This window comes from Phocoena sinus, chromosome 6, assembly GCF_008692025.1.
Source record: "Phocoena sinus isolate mPhoSin1 chromosome 6, mPhoSin1.pri, whole genome shotgun sequence".
NCBI lineage: Eukaryota > Metazoa > Chordata > Mammalia > Artiodactyla > Phocoenidae > Phocoena > Phocoena sinus.
This window is the reverse complement of record NC_045768.1, coordinates 90,672,406-90,684,829: the sequence shown is the minus strand read 5'-3', so window position 1 is coordinate 90,684,829 and position 12,424 is coordinate 90,672,406. Positions and strand designations below refer to the sequence as shown.

The 12,424-nt window shown below is 40.0% G+C and overlaps 2 protein-coding genes across 3 annotated transcripts in view; one reads left to right on the top strand and one right to left on the bottom strand.

The window, feature by feature from the left end:
* Positions 1-3,472, top strand: part of CENPP (centromere protein P) — a 234,864-nt gene extending 231,392 nt beyond the window's left edge. Inside the window, exon 8 of the mRNA XM_032636179.1 lies at positions 4-3,472. Coding sequence (XP_032492070.1) covers positions 4-134 — 131 coding nt within the window. The 3' untranslated portion in view covers positions 135-3,472. The remainder of the gene's footprint in view (positions 1-3) is intronic.
* Positions 176-12,424, bottom strand: part of IPPK (inositol-pentakisphosphate 2-kinase) — a 50,359-nt gene continuing 38,110 nt past the window's right edge. For both annotated transcript variants that reach the window (XM_032636170.1, XM_032636171.1), the window contains 2 exons: positions 5,287-5,366; positions 176-2,880 (listed from right to left, as the gene is read on the bottom strand). In XM_032636170.1, the coding sequence (XP_032492061.1) occupies positions 2,655-2,880; positions 5,287-5,366 (306 nt within the window). In that variant the 3' untranslated portion in view covers positions 176-2,654. The remainder of the gene's footprint in view (positions 2,881-5,286; positions 5,367-12,424) is intronic.

The window sequence follows — 12,424 nt, the reverse complement described above, 5'->3', positions numbered from 1 at the left end:
CAGCCCTGGAACTGGACAAGAACGGAGTCATAGAAACTGCTCCTCTCAGCTTCCGAACCCTACTGGGCGTGCTGGGCATTGAAGCCACTCTGGAAAGTCTGATTAAATCACTTCACACAGAGGCAAGCAACTAGTTCCCAAACAGTGAAAAACTACACATAGAAGTAAGATGCTGCACCTGGAGGCATGTGATTTTATTGAATATAAAAATTTGCTCTTTTCCACTTAGAAACCTTACCTCTAGAACATGTTTATGCAGTTATGGCACATTATATATAAGTTGTCAGGACATGAAAAATAAATAGTTATTTAAATTCAAAATACCAAATAAGTGACACATATAGTGTATTTTTAAAAATAAACTCAACATCTGAGGAAGTACAGGAGTGGCTGCCCACCCTGGGATGTGGGGAGCCACTCTGCGCCCCCCCATGGTATGAATATGATGGCAGAGGTGGCCCCAGCCCATCTCAAAGGTTGACCCTCCTCCTGTCACCCACCACCTAGGGACTCTTGGAGGGCTTGCCAATGCAGCCTCATCTCTTAGACATTCCTCAGAAACCTCTGGGGAGCCACACCACCCTCCTCGCCTCCTGGCTCTGGAAAGCAGCACTTGGAGGCTTTCACAGCACCTCTCAGCAGCAAGTCCTCTGACATTCACTCTTCTTGGTCTTCCACAAAAAAAGTAGAGCAGTTAGCATAAAAAAACAGAGTAAGACAGCAAATACGGCACTGTCCCTTCACACAGGACCTTAGCACCCCTGGTCCCTCTGCACAGAAGAAACAGTGTTTTCATTAAAGTCCCCCAGAGTCTAAGTGCTGCACTGACCTGAGTTGCCAGTTTAAAGGAGAATGGGTGAAAACATTGTTTCGATCAAATGAAAGCCTCAGAGCAGGGGCCGTGGTGGAGTGTGAGAAGAGCAAAGGGTTGGGTCAAGACCCTCTAGCAGGGGACACTCATCTATCACCTCTTCCCCCCAAGTAGAGGGTGATGGTTTTCAGACAGTCCAGACCAGCCAGGACAGGCAACAGGAGGCTACCCAGCCCACCTCCTTGAGGAGCTGGCGTTCCAGAGCTCTGCACACAGGCACTCAGGGTCCTCTGCACACCCTGGCCAAGACCGTCCTCACCCCAGGCCAGCAACAAGGAACCTCGGGCCAAAACAACTCTGGAAGCTGCCTACTTCCACGCACTCTGGAGCCTGCAACTTGCCCATGAGAACGCGGCTCCATGCACATCCCTATGAGTGGAATCTCCAAAGCCCCTGTACCCCAACACACCACGTGAATGAGAGATGTGTGTCATTTGAATATGCTTTTGAACCTCTGAGTGTAGAATTAAGTAGTAAGTGGTAAACGGTAGTAAGAAGTAAATGATAGGACAGAATTGGAGAATAAATTCTGGAAGAGCTGGCTTGATTCTAATAAGCATAATTCTCAATTTATCACAAAATTCCCCACAAAAATTTACAATCAGCAAAATATTCTTATTTTTTGTGTAGTATTTTCATACAATCCCATGGTTTCACTAATATTATATTACAATAAGCCTTCATTAGTCCCTCAAAATGATGATATAAATAATCTATACAACCTACCATAGAATAAAAACTGAAGCCAAGATTCCCAACAGTTTTCATAGCAGCTGGGCACACTTTTGGTGACCCCAACAAGAACCCTCATAGTGCCAGCCAGGAGTCTTGCGGAAGCAGGGCTTTGGGCAGCCCCGATGGGGAGGTGGTCCAGCACCACTCAAGGCCACTAACACCACACATCTTAGTGAAACCCAAGGGAGGAACAGGTATGGGGAAGGAGGGAAAACTCGATGCTGGCTCTGGCAGAAGTAGCTGAGGTTTCCCAAACACCCAAAAATGCCAGGAACCCAGAGCTGGCAGGAGCACAGCCACCCCATGACACCCACGCTGGGCACAGCAGCTCAGAGTTGCAGCCCTGCTTCCAGCTCCCACAGCAGCAATTTCGGGTGGGAAAGAACACCTTGTCTCCCCTAAAGAGGATAAAATCATTCGGCACAAAAAAAATGTCAGTGCTCGCATGAGTGGTGTCAACCCCTGCCCTGAGTGCCACGCTCCCTGCTGACCCTGTGCAGAGCGGTGGGTATGGCATCTCCACAGGGACTCTGAGTCCACTGCTCAAAACTGATGTCCATATCAACAACTTATTGCTCTCCACAGCAGGGAACCACTAAACCTGCGCTGACACATGGCTTGCATTGGAAAAGTGACCAAGTAACTCAGCTGGGAAAGTTCCAGTAGTATCTGTGTTTTCTTAAAAGTCCAAACTCTAAGGTATATGTGACAATTCAAGTTTTCTGTGTTAGGATTCTGGTGGTAGGAGAGCCAAACCTTGGGTCTTATAAGGCTTTTTAGAGATTAGACGTGAGCCCTGCATGGAAAGGGAGAACTGCCCAGAGGGGCCTCCCGGGCACAGCACACTGCTGGGCTCACGTCCAACATTCCTTGTCCTGGAAGATGTCTCTAGTGCTCTTCCACTCTGTGTCTCCCAGAGGCAGTCCCACCTGAACAGGGGTTGAAAAGCAAAAACATTCACAGCCAAAAGTCACCCAACACAACAGAAACTCTATCATTCAACCTTCACATTCTATGTTCAAGTTTCAAAACCACTACAGGAAAAAAGTTAGACCTTATGGAGAACTAATGTGCAATCTTCGCTTTCCTTGAACCTAGCTGACATCACGGTGGCGTCTTTGGCATGTACAGTCTTTAAATAGTAGTTGACTATCTTGCCATCCAGTTTATACTGATGAGGAATGCTCTCATAGGGCTTGAGGTCAAGATCCAGCACAGACACGGAGAAGGCAAACCTGGATCTCGATGAAGGGACAATGGGCCTTTGATCAGAGCTGGAAGCAAAAGAACAATTTCAGAATACACAAACCTCCCAAATCCTCTCAACCCAACCCACAAAGAGCACCCATTCTGTGCATCAATATGCATTCCATCTCTGTCTATGCCAACTGTATGTACTAGTGCTAGAAGCTTCTGCAAGAGAGGCACCTACTGTGATACCCGCCAGCACACCAGACAAGAGAGAGTTAATGTGCAGAAAGATGGAAAAGCAATTATGTAGAATACTCGATTGACATTCACCATACCCCAGTAGTATAAACGAATGCTAAGAAAGTTACTTTATCGTGAGCCAAGTATTACAAAACCTAAGAAAATGGGGAAAGTAGATCTGGCTATTCAACAGCCAAACGGATAAAATGTTGAGGACAGACTTCTCTTTTCGTGTCCTTTAGCGTCTGGTGAGAAACTCTTGCTCCTTTATACTTTTTCACTTTTGGAGAGAGAGATCTAGTCTCACGTTTTATTCTCAAATTGTATCTGTAGTGTTTCGTGTTTTGTTTCTTAGGGTTTAGTTGTGGTCTTTCTAAATATTGTAATAGTTGTATGCTTATAATAAAATATGAACAATTACTTGTACTTAAAAAACACTTTCAGGCTAATTCTGAATTTTGTACTAAGATTGCTATATATATCACTTAGCTCTCAGAGTGCTTGATACATAGTATGCATCCAAATGATTGGTTAAATACATTATATGAGCTCAGTTTAGCCTGAGAGAAGTATTCAGGAGTCCTGGTTTCTCCATGTGTACTACTCTTCTAAATTTCAAAATTATTAAAAAAACAAAACAAGCAAACAAAATACCAATTTCAAAACCTCCTGCCTGGGAGAGGGAAGGCAGATAAAACATTCCTATTTAATGAACCTAATCAAGGCCTAGACTCTAGCTCAATTCCTGCTCAGGAATACTATTTACAGGAAAAACGAATCCCTGGCTCATTTGCTGGGGTCTTAGCTACTCCCTCCTGAACAGCAGAGAACATGTGTACAAATTAAGGTCTTGCTTCTGAGTCTCAGTCTCAGGGCCTGAAACCCAAGCTCCACACAGCGGGGCTGGGACAGTGAACACCTCTGGCCCTCAACAGGGCTGCACATTTTATAGGATACCTCACATCACATCAGAACCAACACCCAATAAGATGACATGAATAAAAAGCGGAGTCCATCACGCAGAGGCTGGTGGGAGCACGGCCCAAGAGCCACTGCTGAGGAGAGTCTGACCGTTTGCTGACCTCAAGCTCCCAGTGAGCCCAGGCCTGAGGTTCCTGACACCTGAAATGCTTCTCTGCCCTGGGGATGACACTGGTGATCACACGGCTCAGAAGTTTCTAGACATGTGTCCCCGCTCCTCTCCCACCATGTCGGTTTCTGCTGAGCAGCTGGCCAAGGGTGTCAGGACTCCTGGCCCTCAGCCCCTCACATTTCTGTATCCTGACTGCATCCTTGCTTCAGGAAGGGCAATAGATAATCACATCTGTGTGGTTTTCTCTCATCTAACAACACTGCTTAATCCAAATGGATTCCTGTCACTAACCACTGGGGGCATTTTCTTAGGGGATAATGAGAGTTTTCAACTAAATAGAACAACCTTTTTTTTTTTGTTTTTTTAAAATATTTCAGTTACGCCCTATAAATGTCCCTCTGTGTTTCCTATCAGAAAGTGGACAATTCTGTGCCTGCCAAGAAGCAGGACTCCTGGGAATGTTTAGTTCAAAAGCATCGGAAAAACAGGTGGCTGGAAGCCAGTGACGAGATCATCTTGACCCAGGAACACACATCAGATGATTGTGAAACATTCTGCAAAACTGTGTGTGGGGTTTGGCACCCTGAAGATCAATGCTGAAGATGCCATCTAATCACTGAGCGAAGATTATCAGGTTCATCCTGAATTCCTAAAAAAGGCAGAGAGGGGACTGGATAATGATGTCCAGGAGAAGATGCTGCAAAGAGGAAGCAGAACAATGGAATGTTGTTTTAAAGGCTTCGAAACGACTATAAAGGTCGGCACATCAGGACCTGGTAAAAGGAGGAAAAATAAGGCCCACAGGAACCTACAGCTTCTTGGGCCTCTGAGCCATGATGGTAGCTTGGGATTTTCTTTGAGAGAAAGAATTTGGACCACAGTATCCAAGCCCTTGAGATATTTTCTTAGAAAATAATAGTAAACTTGAATGAACAAGCTTTTAAAATTATTCTCAATAATGTCTTTTTGACTGTATTACAAACTTCTAAAGAGCAAGAGTTAATAATCCCCATGATATCAAGTAGGCCTTGGAAATCGGCCTGTTAATAAACATGATCCTGCCAGAGCCTCTCTAAATATAGGGACACCAACTCTCTTGCCAATCCACAAAACCCTGCTAGACCAAGGACACATGACACAGTAGCAGGTGCCTCACCTTGCATCCTGCAGACAAGGAGAGAGTGCGATCATGATGGAGCAGTCTTTCGCAGTCATGGCGACCCGGTACTGCTGAACCTGCAGGGGAAGGAGAGGTCAGCTCCATGGCATTACCACACACACCCTTCCCCACTGGAGAGGTCCAAGAACTGGTCCCAGACCTGGGGGTAGGTTAGGAAGACCCAGTCCCAAAGAACTCATTAGAGGCCAGTGCTGCCCTCTGACCTCTCACTGCAGGCAGTGTATGGACCCTGATTCCAAAACCTGGGACCTAGGGCTTGTCTTCGGCAAGACAATCACAGCCCACCTTGGAAGAAAAAGCAGTAAGTGGCGTCAGCTATTGATGTGCTAGCCACACTGACAGCACTGAGCATACCACTCTATACCTCAAGATAGCGGCACACAGACACACACCAAGGCCCTGCTTAGAGCAACAAAATGTCCCCAGATCACATAGCACACTAGAATGTTATGCAGTTCCCATGAATGACACTGCAAAACAGAGGGATCACCAACTATGTGTTAACTCACTTCATCCCCACAGCAACCCCACAGGCAGGCACTGCTAGTGTCCCAGTTTATGGATAAGGAAACAGACATAGAACGACCTGTCCACTCTGCACTGCTAGGCTAGACTCAAACCCAGGTGTTTCAACTCTGAAGTCAAAGATGTGACTGAATTGCTGCAATCTTATGAGCAAATTTTACTGCATGAGGACTTGCTTCTTCTGGATGAGCAAAAAGAAAGTGGTTTCTTGAGATGGAATCTACTAGTGAAGATGCTGCTAAGATTGCTGTAATGACAGAGAATTGAGAATATGATGTAAACTTAGTTGATAAAGCAGCAGCAGCAGAGTTTGAGAGGACTGACTCCAATTTTGAAAGAAGTTCTGCTGTGGGTTAAGTGCTTTCAAAGAGCATTTCATGCTTCAGATAAATCATTCATGGAAGGAAAAGTTAACCAATGTGTTAAACTTCACTGGTGTCTTATTTTAAGAAATTGCCATGGCCACACCAACCTTCAGCAGCCACCACCCTGACCACTACCCTGATCAGTCATTAGCCATGAACATCGAGGCAAGACCCTCTGCCAGCAAAAAGATTACTTGCTGAAGGCTCAGGTGATGGTCAGCATATTTTAGCAATGAAATATTTTTTAATTAATGTATATACATTTTTTAAGACATAATACTATTGTGCACTTAATATAGTGTAAACATAACTTTGATATGCATTGGGAAACCAAAAAATTCATGTAACTCGCTTTATTAAGATATTTGCTGGGGCTTCCCTGGTGGTGCAGTGGTTGAGAGTCCGCCTGCCGGTGCGGGGGACACGGGTTCGTGCCCTGGTCCAGGAGGATCCCACATGCCGCGGAGCGGCTGGGCCCGTGAGCCATGGCCGCTGGGCCTGCGCGTCCGGAGCCTGTGCTCCGCAATGGGAGAGGCCGCAGCAGTGAGAGACCCGCATAACGCAAAAAAAAAAAAAAAAAAGATATTTGCTTTATTGTGGTGGTCTGGAACCAAACCCACAATATCTCTGAGGTATACCTGTAATCACATTAAAAGAAAATAGGAGAAAAGTCACATGATCTTCTCAAGAGAAACAGAAAAAGCACTGAAAAACTCAACACCCACTCCTGATAAAAACTCTTAACAAATCAGGAATAGAAGGAAGCTTCCTTAATTTGATAATGGTTATTTATTTTAAAAATAAACTAAGCAACACCCAAAAAAACCTACAGCAAACAATTTACTTAATGGTAAATACTTTCTCTTTGAGAGTGGGAACAAAAATTAACTATATGCAGTTAGGCAAAACAAAATAAATAAGTGAAAAGTATAAGGATCGGAAAGAAAAAAAATCAAATTCACAAACAATATGATTATATATAATCATACATATATATATTATATATAATGAAAATCCAACAGAAGCTATAGATTGTTAGAATTAGTAAGTGACTTCAACAAGGTTGACAGATAAAGAGGTCAAAGGAGAAAAATCAGTTACATTCCTATATATCCACATAGATACCATCTATATCTAAAACCATCAAATATCTAGGAATATATCTAATAAAATATAAGATCTCTCTAAAGAAAATCATAAAATGTTTTATCAGACTTTAAATAACACCTAATAAAAAGAAAACGCCCATGTTGGAAGCCTTAATATTGTATGGATGTCAACTCTTGTCATCATTTTAAAGCCAAGTCAATCAAAATCCCAAAAGGTCTGTTGTTGCTTTTCCTTGTAGAACTGAACAAAGTTCATTCTTTAAAAAAAAATTTCTTTTTTAGGTATACTGATGTACAATATTATATAAGCTTCAGGTGTACAACACAGTGAGTCGCAACTTTTTAAAGTTATACACCATTTATAACTATTGGCTATATTCCCTGTGTTGTACAATATACCCTTGTAGCTTATTTATTTTATACATAGTAATTTGTACCTCTTAATCCCCAACCCCTATCTTGCCTCCCCCTCATCCCTCTCCCCAGTGATAACCACTCATTTATTCTCTGTTATCTGTGAGTCTGTTCCTTTTCGTGAACAAGTTGATTCTAAGATTTGTACAGATAAGCAAAAGGTCAAGAAGAGCCAAGGCATTAATTAAAAGAAAGACATTCCTGAAGAAAGTAGAAGGATTTACTCTACTGGGTATCAAGATTCATTATGACTCTAGAGTGATCAGGACAATTCCTATGATTCTAGGACAACCGCATATGAAAATAAAACCTTACCTCATGCCATACCAAAAATCAATTGCAGAAGGTACCCACCAAATGTGAAAGGCAAAACAAAGTTTCTAAAATATCTGTGTGACTTTAAGGTAGATAAAACTTAAAGACTGCTAAAGAAGGAAAAAGATGTAAATTAAATGACCTTAAAATTATGACCTCCCCTTCTGAAAATGACTTTATTAAGAGAGTAAAATGGCAAGTGGAAGAAGATATCTGTAGCACACATATCTGACAATGAGCATCTATCCAGAATACATAAAGATTTCCTTCAAACCAATAAGAAAAAGATAGACAACCATACAAAAAACTGGGCAAGAGACTTAAATAGGTGCCTCATGGAAAAGAAAATATAAATGGCCAATAAACATATGAAAAGGTGTTGAATCTCATTACCACAATAAGCTACCATTACACATTCACTAGAATGGCTAAAATTAAAAAGACCCACAACCCAGTGGCAGAGAGGGTATGGGGCCACAGGAACCCCCTAGTCTGTCGAACTACCCTAGCCTGTTGTAGGGAATATAAACAGGTAAAACTATTTCATAGTACCTACTAAAGCTAAATATGCTCACACCTCTGACCCAGAAATTCCACTCCTAGGAATATACCCAAGAGAAACGTATGTGCATGTACACTAAGAGATCTGTACAAGAATGTTTTGCAGAAACTTTATTCATAACGGTCAAAACTGGGAGCAACTCAAATATCCATCAACAGTAGAATGGGTGATATCCATTTAAATAGATCACTACAAAGCACTGAAAATATGGAAATGCATGCAATAACATGAGTAAATCTTATACATGTTATATAGAACATAAAAAAAAACAAGACACAAGATATATGCATGATTCTGTAATAATAAAGTTCAAAAACAACTAAACTATAGGTATGTAAGTCAATACAATAGTTAACTTGAGGGAGAAAGGCAAGAGGAATAACTGTACAGGAAACCAATAGGGATTCTAATTAGCTGCCAGTGTTCCATATTCAGACCTAACTGGTAGTTCTCCAAGAGTTTTCTTTATGACAAATTTTACCTCTTTCTGTGCACTTTTCCATATGTGCTGTATTTCAACATTACAAATGGTTAATGAAACAAAAGCCTAGAAAATTAAAATCAAACTTTTAAATACTAGAAATATCAAGTAATTTGGAGGGCATGTGGGAAACAGGACCCTTGACTGTTACAAGAAGGAATATAAATTGGCAAAATCTTTTCAGGAGGACAATATGACAATCTACAAAAAATAAATCTAGCAACTCAACTTCTAAGAATCACTCTGGAAGATACGCTTAAGTGCACAAGGGTTAAAGTACAAAAATGTGAATGTAAACATTTTTAACAGTAACAAATTAAAGATAACACCCAAATAAATGACAATTAATTATGTGACCATATTAAGGAGAACAACACTTTTAGGTGTATGGAGAACTTCCAAGGCACCTCCTACAAAACAATGATATCCCTGTTAACACTTTTAATGCACTGCTAGGCTTGCAGAAGGTAAAGGAAATCCCCAACCCAATCCCCTCTTCTCACACTCACTCCCACAGGAGCTGAAACTAGAGTTTTGAGCAAGGAGCAACTGGAAGGCTAAGCTGCCCTGTAGGCAATATCAGTGCAGGCATGGTTTCTAGGAATAAGCCATGGAGTACAGGGTCTAAACCTGATACTTCTCCCTTAAGTCAAGAATCCATATTTCCTCTGGAGGAAAGCATCCCCTGTTTAGGTCCCCAAGATTCTCATAGATCAAAATCAAACAAATATGAGCTCACAATCATACATAATTAAAAACCCAAGCAAATAAAGCAGCAAGGATGAGTCAGTAAAATAACAAGAGATTTTTTACCTCCAAGATTTTACTGTAACTTTGATACAGAATATAAAACAACTATTCATAAATTGTTTAAAGAAATAAAAGATGGGATTTAAAAGAGGGCAAGCAACAAGGAACTATCAAAAATACCAAACAGCTATGAAAATGAGCCACATGGAACTTTGAGAGAAATTAAAAATATAACTAATGAAGTAGAAAACTCATTAAACAAATGAATGAACAGATTAGACACAGGTGAAGAAAGAATCAGTGAATGGAAAGGTAGAACAGAAGAAAATGATAAAAATGAGGTCTGATATATATATCTAATTAGAGTCCCAGAAGAAGAGAATAGGGTAATGGAGAAGAGAAAATATGTGAAGAGAAAATGGTTGAGGATTTTCCAGAACTAATAAAAGACACATCCACAAATAGAGAAAGCACAACATACACCAAGCAGAATAAATTAAAAGTACACCACACCTAATCACATTGCACTAAAATGTCAGATTTAAAAAGACGAGACTTTAAAAGCAACCATAGAGAAAATAATCACCTCCTGAGGAAAGACAGACTGACAGAAAACATCTCAGCAGAAACATCCACAGTCAGATAATGTTGCATAAAATGGTTAAATGCTAATAGAAAAATAATCAACCTCTTCTTTGTACCTAGAAAAAATTACCTTTCAAAACTATGACAAAATATAAATATATCCAGATAAACAGATACAAAGAGAATTTACCAAAAGACATTCACTAAAGTAACTTCTAAAAGATATACTTCAAGAAGAAGAGGAAAACTGTAAACAACTGTAGGCCAATAAATTAGACAACTTAGATAAAATGGAAAAACTCCTAAAAAGGTACAAACTACAAAAACTGACTCAAGAAGAAATAGCACAATTTTCTATACCAAGTAAAGAGACTTAACTGGGTATCAAAACACTACCTACAAAGAAAAGCCCAGACCCAGATGGCTTCACTGGTGAATTCTATCAAATATCAATATTTAAAGAAGAATTACCATCAGTCATTCTCAAATCTTTCCAAGAAAAAGAGGCTGAAATACTTCCCAACTCATTCGACAAGGCCAGTATTACAGACCAATACCTCTCATGAGAATGGACACAAAAAGCCTCAACAAAATTATAGCAAATTGAATCCAGCAATACATAAGAAGAATCATAGACGAAGTGGGGTTTATCCCAGGAATGCAAGGTTGGTTTTAACATCCAAAAATAATATGTCATATCTATAGAAAAACAAAACACATGATAATAAATATCAATCGATGCAGAAAAGACATTTGACAAAATCCAACATCCTTTCATGATAAAAACATTCAACAATTTAAGAAAAGAAGGGAACTTCTTCAACCCAATAAAGGATAGCTACGAAAAGCCCAAAGCTAACATTACACATAATGATGAAAGACTGAATGCTGTCCCAATAAGACCGGAAACAAATCAGACAGGTCTGTTCTTGCATTTAGCATTGCACTAGAGGTTCTAGCCAAGGGCTGTTATGCAAGAAAAAGACATAAAAGGCAACCAAACTGGAAAGGAAGAAGTAAAACTATCTCTAAATGATCTTATATAGAGAAAATCCTAAGAAATTCAGTAAAAAACTATTAGAACTAATAAATTCAGCAAGGTTGTAAGCTATAAGATCAATATACAAAAACAAATTGTATTTCTATACACTTGCAATGATCAATCTAAAAATGGAATTAAGAAAACAACTTCATTTACAACAGCAAAAAGAAAACACTCAGGGATAAACTTAACAAAGTACAAAATGTATCTCTGAAAAGACTGTTGAAAGAAAAACAAAGATCTGAATAAATGGAACAGCATCCCATGTTAACAAACTGGAAGACTTACTATTATAAAGATGGCCATATGCAAGCAATCTGCAGATTCACCACAATCCCTATCACAATCTCTGCTGGCTTCCTTGTAGCACTTGGCAAGCTGATTCTAAAATTCATAATGAAATTACAAGGGGCTCCTAATAGCCAGAACAATCTTGCAAAAGAACAATTTCAAAACTTACTAAAAAGCAACAGTAATCAAGGCAGGGTACAAGCATAAGTATAGACATATATATCAATGGCACACAATTGACTATCCAGAAATAAACCCATACATTTATGGGAAAAAATAGTCTCTTCAACAAATGGTGCTGGGACAACTATATATCCACATACAAAGAATGAAGCTGGATCTCTACCTCAAATCATATATAAAAATTAACTCAAAATGGATCAAAGAACTAAATTTAAGAGCTAAAACTCTGAAGAAACAGGGGAAAATATTCATGACTTTGGATTTAGCAATGAATTCTTAGATATGACACCAAAAGCACAAACAAGAAAAGAGAAAAACAGACAAACTGGACCTCATCAAAGTTAAAAACTTTTTTGTGTATGGGGACAGATGGTTACTAGATTTATCATGGTAATCATATCATAACGTATGCAAGTGTCAACTCACTATGTAGTATACCTGAAACTAACATAATATTGTACATCAACTATATTTCAAATGAACAAGTAAAGT